Source organism: Xyrauchen texanus, chromosome 22 (assembly GCF_025860055.1).
Source record: "Xyrauchen texanus isolate HMW12.3.18 chromosome 22, RBS_HiC_50CHRs, whole genome shotgun sequence".
In the NCBI taxonomy this organism is placed as follows: Eukaryota; Metazoa; Chordata; class Actinopteri; order Cypriniformes; family Catostomidae; genus Xyrauchen; species Xyrauchen texanus.
Window position 1 is genome coordinate 43517152 of NC_068297.1, and position 27474 is coordinate 43544625.

Sequence of the window (27474 nt, forward strand, 5' to 3'; positions counted from 1 at the left end):
CTCGTGTGGAAAAAGAACGGCGATTTACGAATCTACACAGATTTCAGATGGCTTAATGCCAGAACTGTTAAAGATGCCCATCCACTTCCACATCAGAGCGATGTCCTGGCTGCGTTGGGGGGAAACATGTTCTTTAGCACCATGGACTTGATGGCTGGCTATTACAACATACCCCTCCATGAGCTTGACAGGAAGTATACTGCATTTTCATCACCGTTAGGATTGCACGAGTACAATCGTCTCCCACAAGGACTGTGTAATAGCCCAGCCACATTTATGCGGATGATGCTTACCATATTTGGTGACCAGAACTTTTTGAGTCTTCTGTGTTACCTTGATGATTTGTTGGTATTTGCCAAGTCTGAAGAAGAGAGTTTAGCCCGATTGGAAATGGTTTTTCAACGCTTGAAGGAGCATAACTTGAAACTTTCACCTTCAAAATGTCAGTTTTTGAGGCGCTCAGTTAAATTTCTGGGTCATGTAATTTCCCAACATGGTATTTCGAGGGATCCAGATAAAGTGGAAGCAGTAGTCAAGGTGGTAGAGGCTGATTTAATGGAGTTAGATGGTGTCACTCCATCGCCTTCCAAAATACGTTCCTTTTTAGGGATGGTGATCTACTACCAGCATTTTATTGAAAACTGTTCTGTACTGGCTCTGATTGGTGGTCAGAAAAGGCCTCGGAATTCAAAAGTAGAAAAAGGCCTTTGCTGTCCCGCAAACTTGGCCCAGATGATTGGACCCAGGAGTGTAAACGGGTGTTTCAAAATCTTAAGGCAGCACTTGTTGAGGAGGTACTTGTGGTTCACCCTGACTTTAGTAAGCCGTTCATTTTATCTGTTGATGCGTCTACAGCTGGACTTGGTGCAGTATTGTCGCAATTTCATCACAACAGTGACAAAGCACAACCAATAGCTTTTGCCAGCAAGTCTCTAAATCATGCTCAGGCAAAATACCCGGCACATCGCCTTGAATTATTTGCAATGAAATGGGCAATTTGTAATAAATTTAGCCATTGGTTGCGTGGTCACAGGTTCACTGTGTGGACCGACAACAATCCGTTGAAGTACATACTGACCAAGCACAGGTTGGATGCCTGCGAGCAGCGCTGGGTGGCGCAGTTGGCACCATTTGACTTCGACATACAGTACATTCCAGGCACTAAGAATGTGGTGGCTGATGCCCTCAGCAGAGAGCCTTTTGTGCAGTCAAAAACTTTGCATAGATTTACTAGAGCTCCTTATTCCACCCTTCTTCGGCAGGCAGACAATTTCAAAACGGATGAAGTTCAGACTATGTTTCGGCTTTCAGCAGAGCTCCCTGAGATGAGGGGTGTGAATGCTCAGACTTACACTGGAGACACTACCGTGAAAGCTGTGTGTAATGCATGTACATGTGCGCAGTGATGAGATTTCTGCAGTCCTGCAAACACATCAGCATTGGGAAGATGCAGGTACTATAAGAGCTATTTCACATGTGCAGCACTTAGAATCTCTTGTCGCAGTGGGGCTGAACCCGGTTCCTGTTTTCAATCACGATGAACTTCTTACCAAACAAGTCAATGATGTTGTTGTGGGTCGGGTCAAGTTTTTTATTGACCGCGGTCGTCGTCCCTCTAGGCGTGAAAAAGTTCATGAATCACGTGGGACGTTAAAGATATTGAGACAGTGGGGTAAACTGACCACGCGCCTAGGGATAGTGTATCGTGTGTCCAAGCACCCAGTGACAAAACAGAAAGCTTACCAATATGTTGTGCCTGAATCGCTCCGAATGGCAGTATTGAAAGGCATTCATGATGATGCGGGCCATCAGGGTCAGCAGCGCTCATTGGCGTTGGCCAGACAGAGGTTTTATTGGGATACAATGGCGAAAGATGTCAAGGATTACGTCCACAGCTGTAAAAGATGCATTGTGAGCAAAGCTCCTGAGCCAGAGGCTAGGGCTCCATTAGTTTCCATTACCACTTCGTCACCACTCGAATTAGTCTGTATAGACTTTTGGTCAGCTGAAGACCATAACAATAAATCTGTTGATGTTTTAGTAGTCACTGACCATTTCACAAAGTTGGCGTGTGCATATCCTTGTCCTAATCAAGCTGCGAGGACAGTGGCACGGGTTCTTTGGAATAACTACTTTTGCGTGTATGGTTTTCCTGTTAGCATTCACTCTGACCAGGGCGCCAATTTTGAGTTTATTGATTGCGGAGCTGTGTCAGTTGGCTGGTATTGACAAAACGCACACCACACCATACCACCCAATGGGCAATGGTCAGGTGGAACGAATGAACCGTACTCTTGGTAACATGATCCGTGCACTGCCCCCCAGATCTAAAGTCAGATGGCCGCAAATGTTGAACACCTTAACTTTTGCATACAATTGTACAGTTCATGAAACAACAGGTTTTTCACCTTTCTTTCTCATGTACGGCCGTACTCCGAGACTACCTGTTGACCTTATGTTTGAACCCGTACTTTTGAGTGGAGAAACAGTTGACATTGACAAGTATGTGCAGTCACTCAAGCGATACCTCTGTGAAGCTATGAAACTTGCACAGTCACACTCAGAAAAACAACAACATAAACAAGCAGAATTGTATAACAAAAGGAGTAAGGGCCGACCAGTTGACATTGGGCAAAGAGTTTTGTTGGCCAACAAAGGCGAAAGAGGTAAAAAGTAACTGGCAGATCGTTGGGAAAGTACAGTTTATGTAGTGTTCGACAAAAATTCCTCTTTGAACACGTACAAACTCAGAAGCCCTTTGGGTGTTGTTAAAACAGTTCATAGAAATCTGATTATGCCGGTTGATTTTCTGCCATTGCTTGAAGCAGACGCTGTCGAGGAACAGTTATCCAGTTTGAGTGGTAATGAGCCTGTGGACTCTAGTTTCGAGCAGCTTGCAGAAGAAAGGACTACTCGGTGGGTTGCTGACCTTTCTACAAGCTCTGGTGGTTCTGTAGTAAACAGAGATGAATTGGATGAGCAGAATGTGATGTGTGAGGAAACTGTTCAGGCAAGTGAAGGAGTAGAAGTTGAAGGGGAGTTGGTAACATCTACTATCAGTGAGTGTGATGTTACGTTTACTGGTGTTGACTTCCATGTGGACTATGATAAACACGGTTGTGACTCCTATGAATACAGGAATGGGAATCAGGATGATTCAGCAACAGGTGTCAATTTGAGTGAGGAGTATGTCACTGAGGTTAGAGCAGTTCACGAAGGAAGCACGGTTAATGAGCCTTCCCCTTCTGTACAACCATCTACCTTTGGAAAGGAGTCGTCAGTGGAAAGACCTGATCAGAATGCGGGTTTCCGTACTAGACATGGCAGACTTGTAAACCCGTTAAATAGGCTCATTCAGACTATGTCTAGTCAATTTGTTAAAAATCTTTTTGGGTAAAACAAAATTATACTATGAGTTGTTGATAGATGGTAACTTCTTGTATGATTTTGTTTTTGTTTGTTTGTTTGTTGATCTGTTGTTACTATATCTATTGATACATTTTTTTTCTATTGTAATAAATTGTAATTGTGTATAGTCTGTTAAGACTGGTAAAGCCGTTACATAGGCTCATTCAGACTATGTCAAACCTATTCGTTGTGAATCTCGTTTGGAGATAACGAAATGTTGAGATGATACTGAGATCATGTATTAATATTAAATGTATGTATTTATTTTATTTTTTTTTAATTTTTATTTCTCATGTATTTCATACTTTAAATGTCCTGAAAAAGGAATAATACACATTTGTGTGTAGTCTATGAAGATAGACAATTATGCAATCTTGGATGTAATCTGTCGATAAGATGTGTATATGGCATTTCTTCCTATGGTTGGGTGAAGGAGTAGCTAACCTTTGCCTTTCCTAGTCCTTCTGTGTACAGCAATGATACTGGTAGACTTTCATCAGTCTGTATGTTTGGGGGTTACACCTGATTGCTAAGTGATCTAACTGCAGAGCTGAGTATTTTGTGCACAATTTTGTTTATTTTGTTTCTTTTTGATGATGAATTTAGCTTTTGTATGCTATTCATGATGTTACGCAAAATCTAGTGAAATCAGTGGGGGTGAGTGTAACAAGGTTAAAATGGTTTTATTTCACAAGATTTTTCTGTTATTATACAGTTAAGGCTGTTCTACAATTGTTTAAACAAGTGTTTATAAAAATACATTAAAAAGGGTCTGTAAGGAGGTGATGGTTCAACCTTTCCCCACCCCCTCCTTTTACAACAAAGTGGTTCGGGCCAGGCAGCTATATCTGCCGTATTGCTCTTTTAGCGGCCTCTTTTTCCGGCCTTTCTTCCAAAGGAAGAGTGTAACTGATGTGTGAGTTGAAGCTGGCATGACGGCCTGTTTATATAAAAATACATTCTCTATGTAGACCCAATCTGGCGCTCTCCTGTCGTTCTTCACTGATTTCCAACACAACGCAGACTACAGACGCATACGGTTACACAGGCTTGTTCTAATTTTGAAAAACTAAAATCCCAAAATGAATAAAAGAATGAAAAATAAAGAAATAAATCTCAAAATGAATAAAGAATGCCAAATAAAGAAATTAAAAGAAATCAATGCGTGTTGAGGATCAGAATAGTAGGCTTTGAAATGCAAAGAGCTTTAGAGGCTTTCTTGTTCAAAGCTGGAAGTTTCAGCTGGAAGCAGAGGAAAACACCAGTTCATTGTATGTCTATTAGGTGGGTTATAGCCCCTAATGAGTTTAAGGGGTGGGTCAAAATCTGTGGTTTTAAATCTCTGAGGAGAGATTGAATTGTCACAACCGGTGATGTTTTCATAGTTAGTGGATGATTTATCATGATAATCAGACCTGTTGTTCAGATCCATGTAGTTATGTCTAGTATGATTTGGTTTTTTGGTGAAATTTCTACCACGATGGGGAAAATCACTTGCTTGGAAAAATTCTGGATTGCTGATGATATCAAACTCAGTGTCATAACGATATAGAACGATCCCGTCTAGAGCTGAATGTCCTTGTGTAATCTCTACCATAAAGGGAGAAATCACGTTGGTTTTTAGTGTATTGTCTACCGCGATGTGAAGACTCACGTGCATTAGGGTTGTGCCGATGGACGATATCATCGTCCATCGTGATGGCTGACCAACATCACGATGTAGAGCCACCATCGTGATGCCACGCCCCCTTTTGCGAGTCTTGCTAGTGTGACTCACTAATCCTAGTCTCTTCTATAGTTAACCTAAAAACTTTGCAGGGATTGCTCTGTAAATTAAATTGAGAATATAACTAATGCATATATGCTATTTTAAATACTGTGGTATATGCCAGAGACGTGACGTGTTAGTCTGTGAAAATACCGTGTCAGGCAGGCTACACAAATATTGATCTTGACATTGCTAGCTTCTTGTCTTTTTTTTACATGTCTTACACTGTACATTTAGATTAAAATATGTTATGTTGTAGGCTACAAGAAAATAGCCTTTATTAATTAATTATTAGTAGTTGTAATGTCTCAGAAAATCTTGCTCATTGTCACATAGTACTTGTATACACTAAAGCGGCAGTTTAAGATAAACCCAGACCAGCGAACGTCAAATAACTTTTGTCTGGTTAATACTTTAAAAGAAAAATGTCCTTGGCAATAAATCCACAATGTCAAATCAAATGAAAGAAACAAGGTGAATATGAATAACACACATTTATTAAAACATAGAAGAACAACAAATAAAGAACAGGAAAACGGGAACAACACTCAGACCGAAACTCGGCATTAACATTTCACTTATAATTAGCAGCACAATTAACTTCAGCACAGGCTACAAAATAAATTATGTTATTGAAATATTGTAAAGTGGTCATATGAACTACACAAATGAACGTTTAAAAAATGATATGCAAAATTGAATAGCTCCGCAACGGATGGCGAAAAATGCGTAAAGAATTCTAATATCTTTCACCACAGACCATGTTTAAATTTTGATGTTTCTGGCCAGAAATACCAACATATTCACTTTATCTGGTTTTAATAAGCTGCGGATTGGAGTAACTACACTACCCGCTGTGCTGAAGACCCGCTCGGATGGAGTACTGGTAGTGTATATGCAAAGATATTTCTTGCCATAAACGGAAACCTTTTTTTCGTTCGTTTTCCACCAAGTCAGCGGGTCCTCTTCCCCATCAATGGCCATTTCCTGCAGGTACATGGTCATTTCTGCCTCGACCTTTTGCTCATCAGTGAGTAAAAAAACAGTGAGCAACCGCTTCAGAAGCAGGTGAAAACCTGGCCAGCAGGAGCCATCTCTGCTCTTCAGGACTGTTTTGAGTGTACTGACTGGCACATGTTCAGGGAGGCTGCAACATATGGCGATTCTACCAACTTGGAGGAATACACAGCATCAGTGACCAGCTACATCAGCAAGTGCATTGATGATGTCACTTTCTCCAAGACCATCACCACACGCTCCAACCAGAAGCCGTGGATGACTGCGGAGGTGCGCACGCTGCTGAGGTCCCGAGACTCCGCCTTCAGAGCAGGCGATAAGGCAGCCCTAAGAACAGCTAGGGCCAAACTGTCACGGGCAATCAGAGAGGCAAAGCGCGCACACGCCCAGAGAATCCACAGTCACTTCCAGGACAGCGGTGACACGCGGCGCATGTGGCAGGGCATCCAGGCCATCACCAACTACAGGACAACATCAGTTGTCTGTGACAAAGATGCCTCCCTTCCAGATGCGCTGAACGACTTTAACGCTCGGTTTGAAGTGCAGAACGACGTGATGGCGAGGAAGTCCACCCCTCCTCCCAACGACCAGGTGCTCTGTCTTAGCACGGCAGATGTGAGGAAAACTCTACGTAGAGTCAACCCACGGAAGGCTGCTGGACCAGACAACATTCCTGGCAGAGTGCTCAGAGGATGTGCAGACCAGCTAGCAGATGTTCTTACCGACATCTTCAACATCTCTCTGAGCAGCGCCATTGTTCCAACGTGCTTCAAGGCCACCACCATCATCCCCATGCCAAAGAAGTCTTCAGTGTCCTGCCTCAATGACTACCGTCCCGTCGCACTTACACCCATCATCATGAAGTGCTTCGAGAGGCTCGTCATGAGGCAGATTAAGACCCAGCTGCCCCCTCACTAGACCCACTGCAGTTTGCGTATCGTTCAAACCGTTCAACGGACGATGCCATCACCACAACCCTCCATCTGGCCCTCACCCACCTAGACAATAAGGACTCATACGTTCGAATGCTGTTCATAGATTTCAGCTCAGCATTCAACACAATCATTCCCCAGCACCTGATTGGAAAGCTGAACCTGCTGGGCCTGGACACCTCCCTCTGCAACTGGATCCTGGACTTCCTGACTGGGAGACCTCAGTCAGTCCGGATCGGGAACAGCATCTCCACAACCACCACACCGAGCACTGGGGCCCCCCAGGGCTGTGTGCTCAGTCCACTGCTGTTCACTCTGCTGACTCACGACTGTGCAGCAATGCACAGCTCGAATCACATCATCAAGTTCGCCGATGACACGACCGTGGTGGGTCTCATCAGCAAGAACAAGTCAGCATACAGAGAGGAGGTGCAGCGGCTGACGAACTGGTGTAGAGCCAACAATCTGTCCCTGAATGTCGACAAAACAAAAGAGATGGTTGTTGACTTTAGGAGAGCACAAGGTGAACACACTCCGCTGAACATCGACGGCTCCTCTGTGGAGATCGTCAAAAGCACCAAATTCCTTGGTGTTCACTTGGCGGAGAACCTCACCTGGTCCCTCAACACCAGCTCTATCACCAAGAAAGCCCAGCAGCGTCTCTACTTTCTTCGAAGGCTGAGGAAAGCACATCTCCCAACCCCCATCCTCACTACATTCTATAGAGGGACTATTGAGAGCATCCTGAGCAGCTGCATCACTGCCTAGTTTGGGACTTGCACCGTTTTGGACCGCAAAGCCCTGCAGAGGATAGTGAGGACAGCTGAGAAGATCATTGGGGTCTCTCTTCGCTCCATCAAAGACATTTACAAAAAACACTGTATCCGCAAAGCAACCAGCATTGTGGACGACCCCACACACCCCTCACACAAACTCTTTACCCTCCTCCCGTCTGGCAAGAGGTACCGAAGCATTCGGGCCCTCACGGCCAGACTGTGTAAAAGCTTCTTCCCCCAAGCCATCAGACTCCTCAATACTCAGAGACTGGTTTGACACACACGTGTCCTGAGTTGCACTTTAATTACTGTCACTTTATAACTGTCTGCTACCTCAATAACTGCTATGTGCATAGAACACTATCTCATAGTATGTTATGTTTACACTTTTAGGAACTGTCATCTTTTTGCACTACTGAGTACTGGTCGGCACTGCACTGTGTCTATTGTCCTGTTCATTGTCAGTAATTTGTTGTACTGTCCTGTACTTTTTGCACATGTTTGCACGTGCACTTTATATAGGTATATATAGGTAGTTTATATAGGTATTTTATTTCGTTGTGTAGTCTCATGTGGTCCTATGTTGGTCCTTTGTTGTTTTTATGTAGCACCATGGTCCTGGAGGAACGTTGTCTCGTTTTGCTGTGTACTGTACTAACTGTATATGGTTGAAACGACAATAAAAACCACTTGACTTGACTTGACTTGAAAATAAAGAAATTATAGTCTTTAAGTGGAAAATAGTATTTATGTAAAGAGATATATTAAAATAAAAAGTGCACAACTCTTCTTATGTGAAAGCTAAAAAAAAATGCTTCACGTGTCGTGCAACCTACTGATAAAGCGCCGACGAGTCATTAGTTGGGTTAGTAAAATAACGAAATAATAATTTTTCATATAATTTTTGAAAATTATGTGAAATTATATATATTATATATGCACGGGCCATCTCTCTCACGAAAACCACACACCAGACCCAGATCATACCCGGAACAACAAACAAACACATTATGGTTATTCCAATTAGTGCTTTTGTCATCATGTCTTTGCGCTGCCGGGTTCCTGCGGTTAGGTTTAGGGTTCTTGTGGGGTATTAGTAGCCCAGGGTTCGTATGGTTAGGGTTAGGTTGGGTATTGTTTTAACCCTTCCCTTGTTTAGGGCAAAACCCACTCTGAAATAGAACTACCTGTGTGATGAGAAAGTTACAGAAAAACACTTAACTTTCATTTAGGTTTATTCCAACTAGGGTAATTCCAATTAGGGTTTATACAATCAGGGTTTTGATAATTAGGGTTTTGCACAGTCGGGTTCCTGTGGTTAGGTTTAGGGTTAGGGTTCTTGTGGGAGTTTAGTAGCCCAGGGTTCATGTGATTAGGGTTAGGATGGTTAGGTTAGGTTAGTTTAGGGTTACGTTAGGGTTATGTTAGGCTTAGGGTTAGAGGTTAGGATTAGGTTAGGTTAGGTTAGGTATAGAGGTAATTACGAGTTTCACCCTCATTATGTCCACCCTCATTTGCATATCGGGTCTGATTGGCTGGATTGTTTCACAGATAAATCTTTAGGACGGTCGGTACGATTTTGCCAAGCTTGGTGTCATCGAATTCAGAGTTCCGTCGGCTTTCATGTGACCAGGAGAGATGAACAGAAGAAGAGAGCAATGGAAATGTAGCACTTAAAAAGGATAACAGTCATTTGCATGTAGGTTTTGAGTGGTTTAAAAAAGTCACATGCACACCTTTAAGATTTGCATGAATACGACTGTGGTAATGAATGCATTTTTCACAAGAATGCTGAAATGTTTTTGTAGGAATTGTTGGGTGGGATAAACTCAATCCTTTATTCTTATTATCATTTCATGAAACTTATCGGGCCATGCTTGTGAGGAGGAGATTATTTTGTTAGTTATCTATCTATCTGTCTGTCTGTCTGTCTGTCTGTCTGTCTATCTATCTATCTATCTGTCTATCTATGTCTGTCCATGTCTGGTTTTGTGTGTCTGTCTGTAACTAATTAATAAAGCTTTTAAATAATGTTTAAACTTTTTATTATCATTATAATTATTATTTCATGATATTTCTTTTACTTGTATGTGAGGAGTATTTTTGAGTCCAGTTAATTTTTTATCAAAGATATGTTTCCAAAAATGAAATAAATAAAAAACAAATAACAGAAGGATATTTTGTAGAAAACACATTTTTTAGAAAATAAACTGCATCAAATATTGCCCTATAACTTTTTAAAATAAAGTTACCATAGGTTTAAAGTTGTAAGTAGTAAAGTGTAATTCTCCATCAGTCCACTAGGACTAACCTCAGTCCGCTGGGGTTAGTTGGGGTTAAATCACTAGTTGACCATAACCCCTAGCCCTCTGGGGTTAAAAAAATCTGTAGGTATAGAGGTAAAATCGACTTTCACAATCATTATCTCCACCCTCATTTGCATATCAAATCTAATTGGCTGGATTGTTTCATTCATATACTTGGTATGCTGTTTTTTATGAACACAAGAGTGAATTTGAGACTTTGAAAGCACTAGAAGAGTATTCTCATACTTTTAAACTATCTTTTAAAGAAGAACGGTAAAGTAGAACAGTATCGAGGCTCCATCTAGTGGTCATTTACAGCAACTTCATATTCTGCTCCATAAAGTCAAAAACAGACTACTATATTTTATTCCTACTGTAAGACTATAAATAACAAATGAAAGAAATGAACCCAAGTAAATATAGAAAGACCCTTGGCATATTTTTACTTGTTGGTGAGAAGGATTTTTTTTAGTGCAGTTCATTTTATTAAAGAACTGTTTCCAAAAATGAAATAAATTAAAACAAATAACAGAACGTTCTGATTTGTTGTTGTTGTGAGAAAATAAACTGCATCAAATATTGCCCTAATAACAATTCTCCATCAGTCCACTAGGGCTAACCCCAGTCTGCTGTGGTTAGTTGGGGTTAAATCGCTAGATGACCCTAACCCCTAGCCCTCTGGGGTTAAAACATCTGTTTTCAAAGACTTCAATTTTACACGTGTACCAAAATGTACCAAATTAGAACATTTTTGACCAGAAAATGGGATTTTGGTTTGTGGGTTCCTGTTGGCCTGTGGTATCAATGTACCAAATTATAACTTTTTTGACCAGACAATGGGAATTTTGGGCGTGGCCGGTAGTGCCCCCTAGGGGCGAATGTGGACCATTCTTGGTTTGTGGGTTACTGTTGGCATGTATTATCAATGTACCAAATTAGAATTTTTTTTTACCAGAAAATGGGAATTTTGGCCGTGGCCTGTAGTGCCACCAAAGGGCAAATGTGGGCCAATCTTTGCGCAGTACTTCAGAGTGATGTCATCTTGAAGAATGTTAGGTTTGAAAAACCATCAGTCAAAATTACATTTGATATATTGACACGTATATAATGATAAAATGTGGACATTTACATAAACACGCCCCTTTCAGCCATTTTGAATCATATTAATTTTTACTAAGTAACGTTTTCAAAGTTGTCAATTCTACACATGTGTACCTAATTTCAAGTCAATTGGAGCTACAGTTCAGGAGGAGAAGAGTTTTGTAGGTTTTCCGACACACTTTAAATGGTCAGTGCTTTGTTTTTTAAAATCATTAAAATAGCAACAGATCCAGTGAAAAAAATGGAGATTGAGTGATTGTTTTTACATGCCATTCAAAAACGTGGCATTTTACAATGTAAGAGAGAAATAAATTAACTTAAAATAATACCATTTGTACTTTTCAATTATTGGGATGTCAATGCTCAGGGCAAAGGCTAAATTGTTACTGTCTCTTTAAGAGGCTTTTATCGCATGATACGATATTCAAGGCACAGTTCAGTTTAATCTTTTGAGAACTGTGAAGTATCATTATTTTCGTTCTGTGCCGTGCTTGTTGCATCTGTATTCATTTGAGAATTTAATTGTGTGTTTTTAATTGTGTATTAAACGTGTGATGATGTTGAACCTGAATTCAAGTAGTTTATCTGTTCTCGATGGATCTTCCGTGATCCTTCCCGCACTGTCAAGTGAAGCTGAGCATCATCAGTTTCGTCTCTAAAACCCTAATTTTTTTGGGTGTGAGATGCTAAAATACAGACTGCGTGAATGGTTGATTTGGTTCACTTGAATTTTGTGACGTGTTTCAGAAAGATTATCGCGAAGACAGAGACTGAGCACCCTGTTTATTTTCTTTATTTTACAAAAGCACAAGGTTTTGTTGTTATTGTAAGTGTACACAAATAAAAGTACACATTTCATAGTTCGTAATGATGTATTAAATGTATCTGTATGGGCAAAAATGACACAGTATTTTATTTAAGTTGTTTCCGCTGTTTCGAGAGAAAAATATAGCAGGACGTCACCTGGAATAATGCCAGAATTCAATATAATTATACCAGATTTCTTTCTCAACTATTTGTTCACTTGAGACATAACAGACTCCCCAATATATCATGTAGCCTATTTTTAATTTTTTTTGTATGAAATTGTCCGTTCAGACGCAAGCAGGAGCGAAAGCGATCTCTCATCGGAGTGCGTGCGTTAGACGCGACTCGGCTCGCTGTGTCACACAATCTGCTCGCAAACATGTATTTGAGTTGTTTTCACATTTGTTGAGTTGAATAGTGTAAAATCGCTTGAATGTTCAAACAGGCAAACATTGTATACAACCGACAAACCTTCGTGAAGATGCAAGTAAAAAGGATCTCGCCTGGCGGATCGCGTGTTGTCAGAGACAACCCTAAAACAACATCATTCTCGGAAGTTTTGATACGGTAGGATCGATCAGCCCATCCCTACTTTCTTTAGACATATGTTTCATGTTTGTGTTATACGTTTCTGAAAACGTACAACTTTCATAGTTTGTGATGATGTATTAAATGTATCTGTATGGGCAAAAATAACGCAGTATTTTGTTTAAGCTGTTAACGCAGTTTCGATAGAGAAAAATCTAACAGGACAACACAGCGGCATCAATGTTGACCCCTTCAATAATTCATAATTCAATATATTGATACCCGATTTCTTTATCAACTGTTTGTTCACCTGAGACATAGCAGACACCCCAATATATCATGTATTTTGGTGTATAAAATTGTCCGTTCAAACGCAAGAAGCGAAAGCGAACTCTCATCGGCGTGCGAGCGTTAGACGCGACGCGGCTCGCTCACTGTGTCACACAAACAGCTCGCAAACATTTATTTGAGTTGTTTTGCCTTTGTTGACTTGAATAGTGTAAAATCGCTTGAATGTTCAAACTGGAAAGCATTAAAACACACAATTGACATACCTTCGTGCAGACGCAACAAAATGTCATCTGGCTTCTAAGTCTGGAGCTCCACCCACTAGGAGACCGAAATGCTTCATTAGAGAGATGGCTCCAGGAGAGCTGCATGTAGTAGACAGAGTTGCTCCAGTAGAGGGAGCCTCTTTGCTCAGCCAATGTAAGTGAATGGGATTTTACATGTAGACCGTATTTATCCAGTAGAGGGGGCACTTTTGCTCAGCCATTGTAAATCAATGGGATTTTTTAAATTTTTGATCATCATTTGTGTGTACATTTGCATAAACACGTCCATTTCAGCCATTTTGTATTGTATTCATTTTTGCTAAGTAAAGTTTGGAAAGACATCCATTCTACACACATGTACCAAATTTCAAGTCAGTTGGAGCTAAGTTTCAGGAGAAGAAGAGTTTTGTAGGTTTTCCAAAATTTTCACTCTACAGGAAAATCCATAATGGCAGAAGTATGGGTCCTTGAGGCTTTTTTGTTCCCCATGAGAAACGAGGCATGTTTACCGAGTTTCAGAAGATTTGGACAAATGAGGTGGAAATTATATCACTTTGAAAATATGTTTTTTGGGTGTGACCTGTAGCGCCACCTATGGGCGAATGTGGGCCATTCTTGGTTTGGGGGTACCCGTTGGCATGGAGTATCAATGTGCCAATTTAGAAAAATTTTGACCAGTGACTTTTTGAGCTATTGGGGCTCAAGGAGAATAATAATAATAATAATAATAATAATAAAACTGTCAATTACAATAGATTCCCTCCTTACGGAGGAATCTAATAATAATAAAACTGTCAAATACAATAGATTCCCTCCTTACGGAGGGATCTAATTATAATAATAATAATAAAACTGTCAATTACAATAGATTCCCTCCTACGGAGGAATCTAATAATACTATCAATTACAATAGATTCCCTCCTTACGGAGGAATCTAATAATAAAACTGTCAATTACAATAGATTTCCTCCTACCGGTGGAATCTAATAATAAATATAAAAGAAAGCTGCAATGCGATTCCTCCTCAAAATGGCAAATCATTTAAAATTGATCAGTAGAGGGTTGGGGTTAAACCCTCCCAATGGAGGAATCCATAATACATGCCTTTCTGTCTGAATCCTAAACAAAAATGTTTCAGTGTACAGGAAAATCCATCATGCTGGATCTTATGGATCCTTGAGGCTTTTTTGTTCCCAATAAGAAATGAGGTATGTACATTAAGTTTCAGAAGAATTTAATAAATGGGGTGGAAATAGCATCAATTGGAAAATAAGACATTTGGGCATGGCTTGTAGCGCCCCCTAAGGGTGAATGTGGGCCATTCATGGTGTGGGGTTTCCTGTTGGCCTGTAGTATCAATGTAAACAATTAGAACATTTTTGACAAGAAAATGGCTCTTTTCGGCGTGGCCTGTAGTGCCCCCTTAGGGCAAATGTTGGCTCTTATTGGTTTAGGTGTTACCGTTGGCCTGTAATATCAATGTACAAAATTAGAACATTTTGACCTGAAAATGGGACATTTGGGCATGGCCTGTAGTGCCCCCTAAAGGCAAATGTGGGCCATTCTTTGCTTAGTACTTCAGATTGATGTCATCTTGAAGCATGTTAGGTTTGAAAAACCATCAGTCAAAATTACATTTGATTTATTGACATATATATATTGATAAAATGTGGACATTTACATAAACACGCCCCCTTTCAGCAATTTTGTATTGTATTCATTTTTGCTAAGTAACGATTTGAAAGACATCAATTCTATACATGAGTAGATTCCTACTGGAGGAATCTAATTAGGCAGAAATATACTTTTATTGATGAATGCATTTGTGTCAGTAAATAAATGTGATACATTAATGACCTAAAACTTAAAGGGGTCATGAAGTGCTATTATTAATAATTTTATTTTCTTCCCTGAGGTCCAATGATAATGTTATGACATTTTTTGCACCAAAACAGTCGCAATTCAGTAATACATGATCATTTTTCACCTTGTTTTTGGCCCTCTGTCTGAAATATTCGGTTTTGGCCTAAGCACCTCCCGAAAACTTAAATATAAACACCCACTGTTCTGATTGGCTAACATCATGCAGCTCCTCAAATTCAGCAAACTCAAACGGAAGAACAAAATAAAACAGGATTTCAGGGTTTACATTTACATTTATGCATTTGGCTGATGCTTTTATTCAAAGCGAATTACAGAGCATTTTTTACAGGGACAATCCCCCCGGAGCAACCTGAAGTTAAGTGCCTTGCTCAAGGACACAATGTGGTGGCTGTGGGGATTGAACCAGTGACCTTCTGATTAACTGTTATGTGCTTTAGACCACTACCCCACAACCACATAATGCACTTCCACATCCAACACATTGCATCTGAATATATTAAACTGTTTATCTCAAGCACAACTGTTAACACTCCACACCATAAACTATCAAACAGTCATGACATTTGAAATATTCATGAATAAAACATTAAATTTTAAGTGTTTTTAACTGCCCCATCCTTCAATAACAGTTCCTTTGCAAAGCTTGAATTGTATTTTGACTGTTCAAAAGCAATCCATGCTGACATGAGCGGAAAAAAATGAATACATTATTGTCTAAAGAATGGTGAAATTAAGCACAAACACACTGAAGGTGCACGTGTTGCACATTGCCAAAATTACACAGAAATTGTGAAAGACGTCCATCATCAAAGACGTCCATCGTCAAAGATGTCCTATGTTTACACCAACAATTAAAAATGGCACAGATGGGTGAAAGAACATGTCAATGACAGTGGCAGAAAGCTGAATGAGATAATTGTTTCTCCCTTTCAGAGTTGTAACTTGACCAAGTCTTTTAAAAGCGGCACAAGATATGTATAAAGTAGTCAAAGATATCTGTCTAGTTCATGCAAATAAACACAAATGAGCAATCTTTCATGATGCCAAGAACAAAAAGATTTAAAAATGAGACGTTTAAGCAGGGTGGCAACTATTAATGCTCTTTTTAGACAGGGAAGTTTTGAGTTCTGAAATATACAGGATGTTTCTATAGTACAGTTACCTCTTATATGTCTAAATATCAAGAACATTTGTATTCTCCATTTCATGACCCCTTTAAATATCATAAAACACTTGCTTAATTTGACTAATGATCATATAATTAATTACAATTCACATGGATGTTTGTTCTCCGGGAGCTGGGCTAAATGAGCAAGCACTGTTACTGCATTCATGACATGGGTCAGATCCTCAGTCAACCCTCAGGGGTCAAATACACAAATGACCTGTAACGTTCATAACTATAACACCAACTGCATAAATGCAAATGTTTAAGAAGACAATGATTATCTTTTGATTAAAACAATTGCTAGTGAAAGCCCTTTCAGAAACTTTTGGAAAATAACTCTACTAAACTCTGTGTGGGGGAAATTCATCATGAAGTTTCATTTCAAAGAAATCCTGCTTCTTCTCAAAGTAGAAGTTGAGTCGAGCCATGGCATACCTGGAAAAAAAAAATCAAGAAAGAAAAAAGGGGAAAAGTAAAGAAATTGAATTAAAGAAAAGTCTTTACTCTAAGAGATAAAAAAAAAGTTAGCTTATTTCCTCTGCTCTTTTCCAAATGGCTTGTTACTTTATATCTTCTTAATTTGCAGTTACTAGAAGATTCAAATGTATATTTATAGTGAAATATTTGCTTAAATTGTACCTTGGTCAATTGTTTTATTGAAAAACATATTTTATGAAAAATGTCACAGTCACAAAGCCTGATAACACAAAACTGTGCCAAAATCCAACAAAGGGAGTCCAAAACAGACCACAGATCCAGACAAATTCTGAAAGATCAAACTCTCATCTCCTATTGGATGAAAAGAATGACAGAATGCGTCCCTCAACCATGATGTCATCGGAAATATAATACTCCTTGTGTATTAACACCTCCTGCAATCCCCCCTCCTCCCCCCTCCTGCTACACTACCTGCACTCAAGATCTGTGAGGACGATGTGTGCCGTGTCTTTCGGAAGCAAAGGTCAAGGAAGGCTCCAGGACCAGATGGCATCTCACCAGCTTGCCTTCGTTCCTGTGCTAACCAACTGGCCCCCATCTTCACTCAGATCTTCAATAGATCACTGGAGCAGTGTGAAGTCTCATGCTGCTTCAAACGCCACGTTATTATCCCTGTCCCTAAGAAACCTAAAATCACAGGACTTAATGACTACAGACCTGTCGCCCTGACATCTGTGGTCATGAAGTCATTTGAGAGACTGGTGTTGGCCCACCTAAAGGACATCACTGGACCCTTTCTGGACCCCCTTCAATTTGCTTATCGAGCAAACAGGTCTGTGGATGATGCAGTCAACATGGGTTTGCATCATATCCTGCAACATCTGGACAGACCGGGGACATACGTAAGGATCCTTTTTGTGGACTTCAGCTCGGCTTTCAACACAATCATACCAGATATACTCCGGACTAAGTTAAACCAACTCCCTGTTCCCACCTCTACCTGTCAGTGGATTACCAGCTTTCTGACGGACAGGCAGCAGCTTGTGTGGCAGGGAAAATTCACTTCCACCACCTGTACCATCAGCACTGATGCCCCCCAGGGATGTGTGCTCTCCCCACTACTCTTCTCCCTGTACACCAATGACTGCACCACCAAGGACCCCTCTGTCAGGCTCCTGAAGTTTGCAGATGACACCACTGTCATCGGCCTCATCCAAGATGATGATGAGTCTGCATCTAGAAAGGAGGTTGAACGGCTGGCTTTCTGGTGCAGTCAAAACATCCTGGAGCTGAACACGCTCCAAACAGTGGAGATGATTGTGGACTTTAGGAGGAACACCCCAACATTGTCCCCCCTCACCATTCTAAACAGCACTGTGGTAGCAGTGGAGTCATTCAGGTTCCTGGGCACTACCATCTCACAGGACCTGATGTAGGAGATACACATCGACTCCATTGTGAAAAAGGCCCAGCAGAGGTTGTACTTCCTTCGCCAGCTGAGGAAGTTCAACCTGCCACCAGTGCTGCTGAAACAGTTCTACTCAGCAGTCATTGAGTCTGTCCTCTGCACTTCAATAACTGTCTGGTTTGGTGCAGCTACTGAAATCAGACATCAGAAGACTACAAAGGACAGTTCGGTCTGCTGAGAGGATTATTGGTTGCCCCCTGCCCCCCCTTCAAGAACTATACACTTCCAGAGTGAGGAAAAAGGCTGGTAAAATCACTCTGGACACCACTCACCCAGCCCACTACCTTTTTGAACTGTTGCCTTCTGGCCGGCGCTTCAGAGCTCTGAACACCAGAACCATCAGACACAGGAACAGTTTTTTCCCTCAGGCCATCCATCTAATAAACAATTAAATTGCCCCATTGAGCAATAATTATGTGCAATACACAGTTTAATTTTAATTTATATTATCCAACATATCCACTTCTGCCATTACTTACATTGCTCTGTATATAATATACAGTTTGTTGTTCTTTATATAACAGATTGTATTAGATTTGCACTACGTGTGTGTATGTGGGTATGTATGAAGGTGAGTGTATGTACGTATATGTATAATTATTTATTTTGTGTTCTTTTTTGTTTTTAATTACCTATGTCATGCTGCTGTTTTTGGTATTGTTTGTATTGTTGTAGACTGGAAGCTCCTGTCACCTAGACAAATTCCTTGTATGTGTAAGCATACTTGGCAATAAAGCTGATTCTGATTCTGATTCTGATTCTTAGGTTTCAAGGTTATTGCTTGTACAGTTTACAGGCCGCTGAGTCTGCTCATTGCTGCTAATAATACTCAAGGTATTAATGTTACGTAATGTTATCACAAATTAGATTTTGCTGTGTTGTAATCCAACCACGTTGGACTGTTGTGTATTTAAGCCATCGCGGAGGAGACCAGCAAACTGAGTTTATCCATTAAAGAACCAAAGACGTTTATGAGCCATTCACGCATTTCTGAGCGATAAACGAACAGCTGCCTTCTCTCCCACGACCGTGAAACTGGCTTCGGTGCCGCCATTTTATTCTCTCTCTATGTCATACCAAACGCACAATCACGTGACCCCTCACAAACATTTGGCTAGTAAATAACATGTGCAAAAAGTACGAGACAGTACAAGAAATTTCTAACAATGAACAGGACAATAGGCGCATTGAGAGACAGTGCAGCTCCGACCAGTACACAGTAGTCCAAAAAGATGACAGTTTCTAAAAACGTAAACATAACATACTATGAGATAGTGTTCTATGCACATAGCAGTTATTGAGGTAGCAGACAGTTATAAAGTGACAGTAATTAAAGTGCAACTCAGGACATGTGTGTGTGTGTGTGTCAAACCAGTCTCTGAGTATTGAGGAGTCTGATGGCTTGGGGGAAGAAGCTGTTACACAGTATGGCCGTGAGGGCCCGAATGCTTCGGTACCTCTTGCCAGATGGCAGCAGGGTAAATAATTTGTGTGAGGGGTCATCCACAATGCTGGCTGCTTTGCGGATACAGTGTTTTTTGTAAATGTCTTTGATGGAGGGAAGAGAGACCCCGATGATCTTCTCAGTTATCCTCACTATCCTCTGCAGGGCTTTGCGGTCCAAAACGGTGCAAGTCCCAAACAAGGCAGTGATGCAGCTGCTCAGGATGCTCTCAATAGTCCCTCTATAGAATGTAGTGAGGATGGGGGGTGGGAGATATGCTTTCCTCAGGCTTCGAAGAAAGTAGAGACGCTGCTGGGCTTTCTTGGTGATAGAGCTGGTGTTGAGGGACCAGGTGAGGTTCTCCGCCAGGTGAACACCAAGGAATTTGGTGCTCTTGCTGATCTCCACAGAGGAGCCGTCGATGTTCAGTGGAGACTATGTTCTTGACTATGTTTACGTTTGGTTTCATAGTCAAGCCAAGCCAAGCCAAGTCAAGTTTAGTTTAGTTAAGTAAAGTTTATGTTTTGTTCACATTTAAAATTAGGGTTCTTGGATATCACTTTTGTAAATAAACTGCACTTGGTCTCTCTGGGGACTCGCTGTGTACTGAGCATAGTACCTGTCAGTACCTACCATAGTACCATACACGGCTATTTGCTTCAGTTTGCGAGGTCAGTGCCTCTCTTTTACTGCGTCTGTAGTGATTTTTTATCATGTGTCACTTAAGGTGTGGTTATGAGTGTATCAGATGACCCCTCCCCCTTTGCAATATGTGGCACCAGTTAAGACTAGTTAATCCATTATGTTAACAATCTTAGAACACTCCAAAAAGTGTTCGATCATTTCGAATTAATGTAAACTAGAGAGAGTTGGTCAACTGATTCATCTGAAGCATTTGTGAGAGTCTGGACAACTAGTAAAGTCTTTGATCATCAACACAATGGAGACACAGTTGTAACATTGTAATGACATTTATTAATAATAGATATGCAAGAGTAAATATCACAACAATTAAATATGGTAATAATGAATATGCACTGCTAAAGGATAATAAACTAATGACCAAATAGGAAAGTACTGAATTAAACAATAATAATAACAACATAAAAAAAAAAAGATTTGAACACAGAATGGATAAATTCAATGCTGTTGAACTGAATGTAGCAGTGGGAGAGAATTGTATGGGAATACTGCTTATGGGGAACCACCTAATGGCTCTGGCAAAATGGTGATAAATAATGCTTATTTATCATTAAACAAATAATATACCTATTATTTTAATAAGCTGACCCAGGTAACTGTTATCTGTTACGTCTGAATAATGAGGCTGACGAAGAGATGCGGATCCAAACGCAGTTAGAGTTTATTTGATAACCAAACACTAAATGAACAAAAGAACAACCCACGATGGGGAAAAGAAACATAAACTGGATAAGGTAATCACGGTAGAGACAAACAGGGAACAAGGGAGAGACGCAAACATCAGGCAAACATCAAACAACGATCGAGGAAGACTGAACAAAGACACAGGGTATAAATACACAGACAGGGAAAAAAGGGACCAATGAAAGAACAGAACTCAAACAAGATAACAATGTGATTAACAGAAACCAAAGGCAAATTAACAAGGGCAGGTGAAAACAATGAACAGAGGAAAACACGAACGCTAACAAAGAGACTATGGAATTACATAAGGGACTAAAGTGAGAACTAAGAAATGCAAAAGTGACAACAAATGGTAAACAAAAGGGCAACAGAGAAACAAGACAGGGTAATCGTAGCCAATGGAGGCTTCGGAGGCGGGGCCGGGAGAGGCTCGGGAGGCTCCGGAGGAGGAATTGAAGGAGGTTCAGGAGGCGGAGCCGAAGGAGGCGAGGGCGATGAAGGCTCTGAAGAAGGAGCCAATGGAGGCTTCGGAGGCGGAGCCGGGAGAGGCTCGGGAGGCTCAGGAGGTGGAGCTGAAAGAGGCTCAGGAGGCGGAGCCGAGGTAGGCGGCAACGTGGGAGGCTCAAGAGGCTCTGGGGGCGGAGCCGTAGGAGACTCGGGGGCGGAGCCCTGGAAGGCTCGAGAGGTTCAGGAGGCGGAGCCCTGGGAGTCTCGAGAGGCTTGCGGGGCGGAGTCCTGGCAGGCTCGAGAGGCTTGAGGGGCGGAGCCCTGGCAGGCTCGAGAGGCGGAGTTCTGGAAAGCTTGGGAGGCTTGAGAGACGGAGCTCTGGAAGACTCGAGAGACTTGAGGGGCGGAGCCCTGGTAGGCTCAAGAGGGTTGAGAGGCGGAGCCCTGGAAGGCTCGAAAGGCTTGAGAGGCGGGGCTCTGGGAAGCTCGGAGGGCGGAGCTCTGGAAAGCTCAGGAGGCTTGAGAGACGGAGCCCTGGAAGACTCGAGAGACTTGAGAGGCGGAGCCCTAGGAGGCTCGAGAGGCTTGAGGGGCGGACCCCTGGTAGGCTCGAGAGGCTTGAGAGGTGGAGCCCTGGAAGGCTCGAGAGGCTTGAGAGGTGGAGCTCTGGAAAGCTCGGGAGGCGGAGCTCTGGAAAGCTCGGGAGGCTGAGCTCTGGAAAGCTCGGGAGGCTTGAGAGACGGAGCCCTGGAAGACTCGAGAGACTTGAGAGGCGGAGCCCTAGGAGGCTCGAGAGGCTTGAGGGGCGGACCCCTGGTAGGCTCGAGAGGCTTGAGAGGCGGAGCCCTGGAAGGCTCGAGAGGCTTGAGAGGCGGAGCTCTGGAAAGCTCGGGAGGAGGAGCTCTGGAAAGCTCGGGAGGCGGAGCTCTGGAAAGCTCGGGAGACGGAGCTCTGGAAAGCTCGGGAAACTCGGAAGGCGGAGCTCTGGAAAGCTCGGGAAACTCGGAAGGCGGAGCTCTGGAAAGCTCGGGAAACTCGGAAGGCGGAGCTCTGGAAAGCTCGGGAAACTCGGATGGCTGAGCTCTGGAAAGCTCGGGAAACTCGGATGGCTGAGCTCTGGAATGCTCGGGAAACTCGGATGGCTGAGCTCTGGAAAGCTCGGAAAACTCGGATGGCTGAGCTCTGGAAAGCTCGGGAAACTCGGATGGCTGAGCTCTGGAAAGCTCGGGAGGAGGAGCCCTAGAAGGCTCGAGAGGTGCTGGCTCTAGGATGGGCACGACCACTGGCGTTGGCTCTTGGACGGTCATGGCTACTGGCACTGGCTCTTGGACGGTCATGGCTTCTGGCACTGGCTCTTGGACGGTCATGGCTACTGGCACTGGCTCTTGGACGGTCATGGCTACTGGCACTGGCTCAGGGACGGTCGAGGCTACAGGCGCTGGCTCAGGGACGGTCGAGGCTACAGGCGCTGGCTCAGGGACGGTCGAGGCTACAGGCGCTGGCTCATTGACGTTTGAGGCTAACGGCACTGGCTCATTGACATTTGAGGCTAACGGCACTGGCTCATTGACGTTTGAGGCTACAGGCACTGGCTCGGGGACGGTCGAGGGCTCAGGCTCGCTCACAGTGACATGCGTGGGCTTTAGCTCGCTCACCGTGACATGCGTGGGCTCTGGCTCGCAGACCGGGCTGGCGCTGGCCGGGAGGCGGAAGCCCGTCTTCTCTCCCTCCTCCGGGCAGACGCAGTGGGCCGCGCTGGCTCATGGAAGGCGACTGGCGTGGGGACGGACTCGCTGACAGGTGGGGCTGGTGCGACAGGAAGCGCCAAGGACGATTGGGGAGTCACCACAGTGGGAGGAGAGGTGGACTCCTCCTCGGCGAAGACCACAGTGTAGGGTGAGCCGCAGACCAGTAAGGTCGCCTCCAGGAAGTCGTGGAGAGTCCAACCAAGCGTTGCCGGCGGCAAACGCTCCCTGAGCGAACCGTATAAGGTGTCCCTGAAGAAGACCACCAGGGCTGAGTCCGAGAAGTCTGTGAACTTCGCCAGCGCGAGGAAGTCGCTGATGTGGTCTTCAACAGGGCGGCCCTCTTGTTTGAGGTTGAGCAACCGGCAGTTGGCCCGTATAACTGCTGGATCCATAGTGTTCGATCGTTCTGTTACGTCTGAATAATGAGGCTGACGAAGAGATGCGGATCCAAACGCAGTTAGAGTTTATTTGATAACCAAACACTAAATGAACAAAAGAACAACCCACGATGGGGAAAAGAAACATAAACTGGATAAGGTAATCACGGTAGAGACAAACAGGGAACAAGGGAGAGACGCAAACATCAGGCAAACATCAAACAACGATCGACGAAGACTGAACAAAGACACAGGGTATAAATACACAGACAGGGAAAAAAGGGACCAATGAAAGAACAGAACTCAAACAAGATAACAATGTGATTAACAGAAACCAAAGGCAAATTAACAAGGGCAGGTGAAAACAATGAACAGAGGAAAACACGAACGCTAACAAAGAGACTATGGAATTACATAAGGGACTAAAGTGAGAACTAAGAAATGCAAAAGTGACAACAAATGGTAAACAAAAGGGCAACAGAGAAACAAGACAGGGTAATCGTTACATTATCTAAGCAAGTTAGAAAAACATGCTTAGCTGCGGTCCCCCACAGAATTCTCCTTTCAAGATGTTCACTCAGGGACAGATGTTGTCTCACGTCTGTCCGTGCGGCTGGTTCGTGTCAGTGGATGCATAGTTTCATGCATAAATAGCCACTCACCACAGGTCACTCTTCAGATTCGCCTTCGTAGGTACGGTGTACCATTTCAAGGTCCTGCCCTTCGGCTTATCCCTGTCTCCTAGCACAATGCGTTGACATGGCGCTTGCTTTGCTGAGGCAGAGGGGTGTCCATGTGTAGGTAAGGTGTGTAGGCACAGGTACCTGTTGCTTATGAAGCATTTGGGTCTCAAAGTCAATTGGGCAAAGAATGTGTTGGTGCTCAGTTGATTTCTTGGGAATAAAACTCAATGTGTAGACCATGTCGGCAAGTTTGACCAACACTATTCTATTCTTGAGGTTCAAGACAGGGGTAGTCATACTGCTACGTAATTTGTAGCGAATTTTGGGGTTGATGACCGCCATGGAAATAGTCACTCCTCTGGGATTGTTACATATACTCTGCAGTACTAGGTCAACTTAAAAGTGCCTCACACCTGGACAGGTCTGCGAATTGCATGGCACATAAATCGTATAGAACTGCTAGCACTCCTTTTGGCTCTGAAAGCTGTTTGGGCAGACATGTAAGGCTTTCACAATTTGGTCTGTATGGACAACACTACGTTGGTGGCATACATAAATCACCAAGGGAAGTGCAACATCAGGCATGTCGAATTATCCTCTGAAGCAAACATCTTCTGTTGATACTTGCTCTTGCATCAGGGAGTCAGAGCGGGGGAATGGACACTTCAGTGGATGGGGAGTCATTCAAAGAAAGCTGAAGTGGACCTTTTTGCCTTCCCAGAGATGATTATATGTCGCCTTTGATTTGTCACCTTTGACTATGGCTCAGCTAGGCTTGGACTCCTTAGCTCACAAATAGCCAGTGCAAGTATGCGTTCCCTATTGCCCGCTTGCTAGACTAAGTGCTATGCAAGGTTCAGGAAGAGAAGGAAACCGTACTGCTGATTTTGCTGCAGTGGCCCAGTTGCCCTTGGTTTCCGGAGCTGGTAGAGACAACCCTGAACAGGGTGGTTCGCAGTCAGTGCTCGACACCATACCACAGGCTAGAGGGCCCTCGATTTTTCATTGCCTGGTGTTCCTACCCAAGTGAGAACCCAGCACATTGCTTTGTTCAGGCAGTGCTTCACTTTTTACAAGAGCATTTGGATTCACATTTAAAGTATATGTCACTGCCATAGCGATGGGTCACAACCTTCTGGGTTGTTTGTAAGTGGCCAAACACCCTTTGGTCTGTATGTTTTTGCAAAGAGCTTGATGGCTGAGGCCCTTGAGCCCCGCTTCCATCCCAGTCTAGGACTAAAAACTGGTGTTAATTGCACGTACAGGTTCACCATTTGAGCCAATAGACATGGTAAGCTTATGTATACTCTGTGCTGCTACTTGCTTTTCCTTCAGTTGGTCAACACTCTTGCTCATTTGGTCCAGGTCTGTCAAAGGCCATCCTCAAGACCAGGGATGATTATGTGCCTAAAGTATTGGCCAATCCCTTCATGGCTCAGGTTGTCACCTTGCAGACATTCTTCCCTTGTCTATTTGAGTCAGATGAGGCAAAGAGACTGCACATGCTTTGTCCTGTAGCACTTTCAAAAAAACACATGGTTTAAAAGCAACTTTATTGGAAATTATGCAGTAACAGAAAATTAAACTGTAATGTCTTAAATTAATAATTTTATTAAATGTTTGATGAAAAACATGGTTTTAGATTATGCTTTAAAAATATTATTTGTCTTTAGGCCAATATTGGAGTTACATGTTAGTTCATGGAGAAAAATTATTCCCCTTTGGGTAATGCCAATATTAATAACTATGTGTAATATGGGGCCTGGGTAGCTCAGTGAGTACAGATGCTGATTTCCCTGGATTCACGAGATTGAATCCAGGGCATGCTGTGTGACTCCAGCTAGGTCTCCTAAGCAACCAAATTGGCCCGGTTACCTAATAGCTGTATTTGGACTCCTAGTGAGCAAGCTAAGGGCGACTGTGTCAAGGAACACAAAACTCTATAAGATGATAGTTAATGGAGAAAAATAAACTTGGGGGAAAACCCTTTGGCTAAACAGCATGGATATAATTCCAATATTAGCTATTTATGTGAAGTATGCATGCTGTAATTCATGTTTTAAAGTTAATAAAACAATGTGGGCCAATGTTTAAACATTTTTTGTATGCACCTTAGGATTAATAACAAAAGTCTTAGAAGTACATCCTGAATTAACTGCAGAAGTGTACACCTTATTTGGCTGATGAAGGCTTTAGATGATAATTAATTTATTAAACCTCTATTCCATTTTAAGAGTGTAGTTCATCCTTTGACCAAGGTAATGCAAGCAGAGGTCAGTGAGGTGCATCACATTTTGACTGGCAGCTTGTGGCAGTTTATTTTGGTGAAGTCCATCCTAAGTCCAAGGTTCAAGCAGTGGATAGTAAAGTGTCCATTGTCTTATGGTTGGAGTTGGCATCAGTTCATCCACTGTGAAGTCCATCATTGGAGACTGATGTGATATCTGGCTGGCACAGATTGCAGTAAGTTGACATCACTCAGCAACACATAGCAGTGGGATTCAAACATCAGGCAGGACCGGAGCTAGGTATAGCAGGCTCTGGTAACCTCAGGATATTTATCTTGAGTTTGAGAAAGGGAAACAAACAGAATAATATTGGCGTAGATGCCACTCACTATAAAGCAGAATTATAGAATATAAGAAGTGTTTCTGGTTCACGTAGACTTGACTAATACTGCATAACTATGAGTTCATGCATAAATTAGGTGTATGCCTGTCTGAATAGATGAGTCTTTAATCTAGACTTAAACTTAAAGAGTGTGTCTGAGTCACGAACAATGTGAGGATGGGACAATTTGAAAAGGATCTACAGGTGCGGCCTTTGAGATTGTGCATAAAAGGGAAACAAATCCTGTTCTAAAATGCTTAACATGGCACATGCGGTGTGACGTGACATTAGGTGGTAGAGGAGAGACATGATCAGTAGATGGCAGTCGTGTTTAATTTTTTAACCAACACCAATTGCTAATGGTTTAGTAAGTGAGTTCATTTCTCACATGGGACCACCTTAGCCAGTTTCACCAAAATGCACAGCAAGCGATATCGATCAGCCATGGCAATAAGCTATTGTTGACCATATCACTGATTATGAGTATAAATGGATGGTGTTGCATGTTTTATTTTGATAATTACTATTTAATAATTTTTCACTGGTCTTTTCTTGTCTTTTGCTTGGCCAGGGATCTGTGTATCTCTCTTGCGACCATAATGCAGCAGGCAGTGGCAAAGCAAG

At 42.5% G+C, this 27474-nt stretch overlaps 1 protein-coding gene across 3 annotated transcripts in view; it reads right to left on the reverse strand.

Moving 5' to 3' along the window:
- Positions 1-14870: 14870 nt before the first annotated feature.
- zgc:113516 (uncharacterized protein LOC541449 homolog) overlaps positions 14871-27474 on the reverse strand; it is a 230183-nt gene continuing 217579 nt past the window's right edge. For 2 of the 3 annotated variants that reach the window (XM_052153177.1, XM_052153180.1), the window contains one exon: positions 14871-16684. In XM_052153177.1, coding sequence (XP_052009137.1) covers positions 16626-16684 — 59 coding nt within the window. In that variant the 3' untranslated portion in view covers positions 14871-16625. Of the gene's footprint in view, positions 16685-25811; positions 26803-27474 lie in introns of those variants that run through there. The other variant, XM_052153178.1, reaches the window with a different exon arrangement.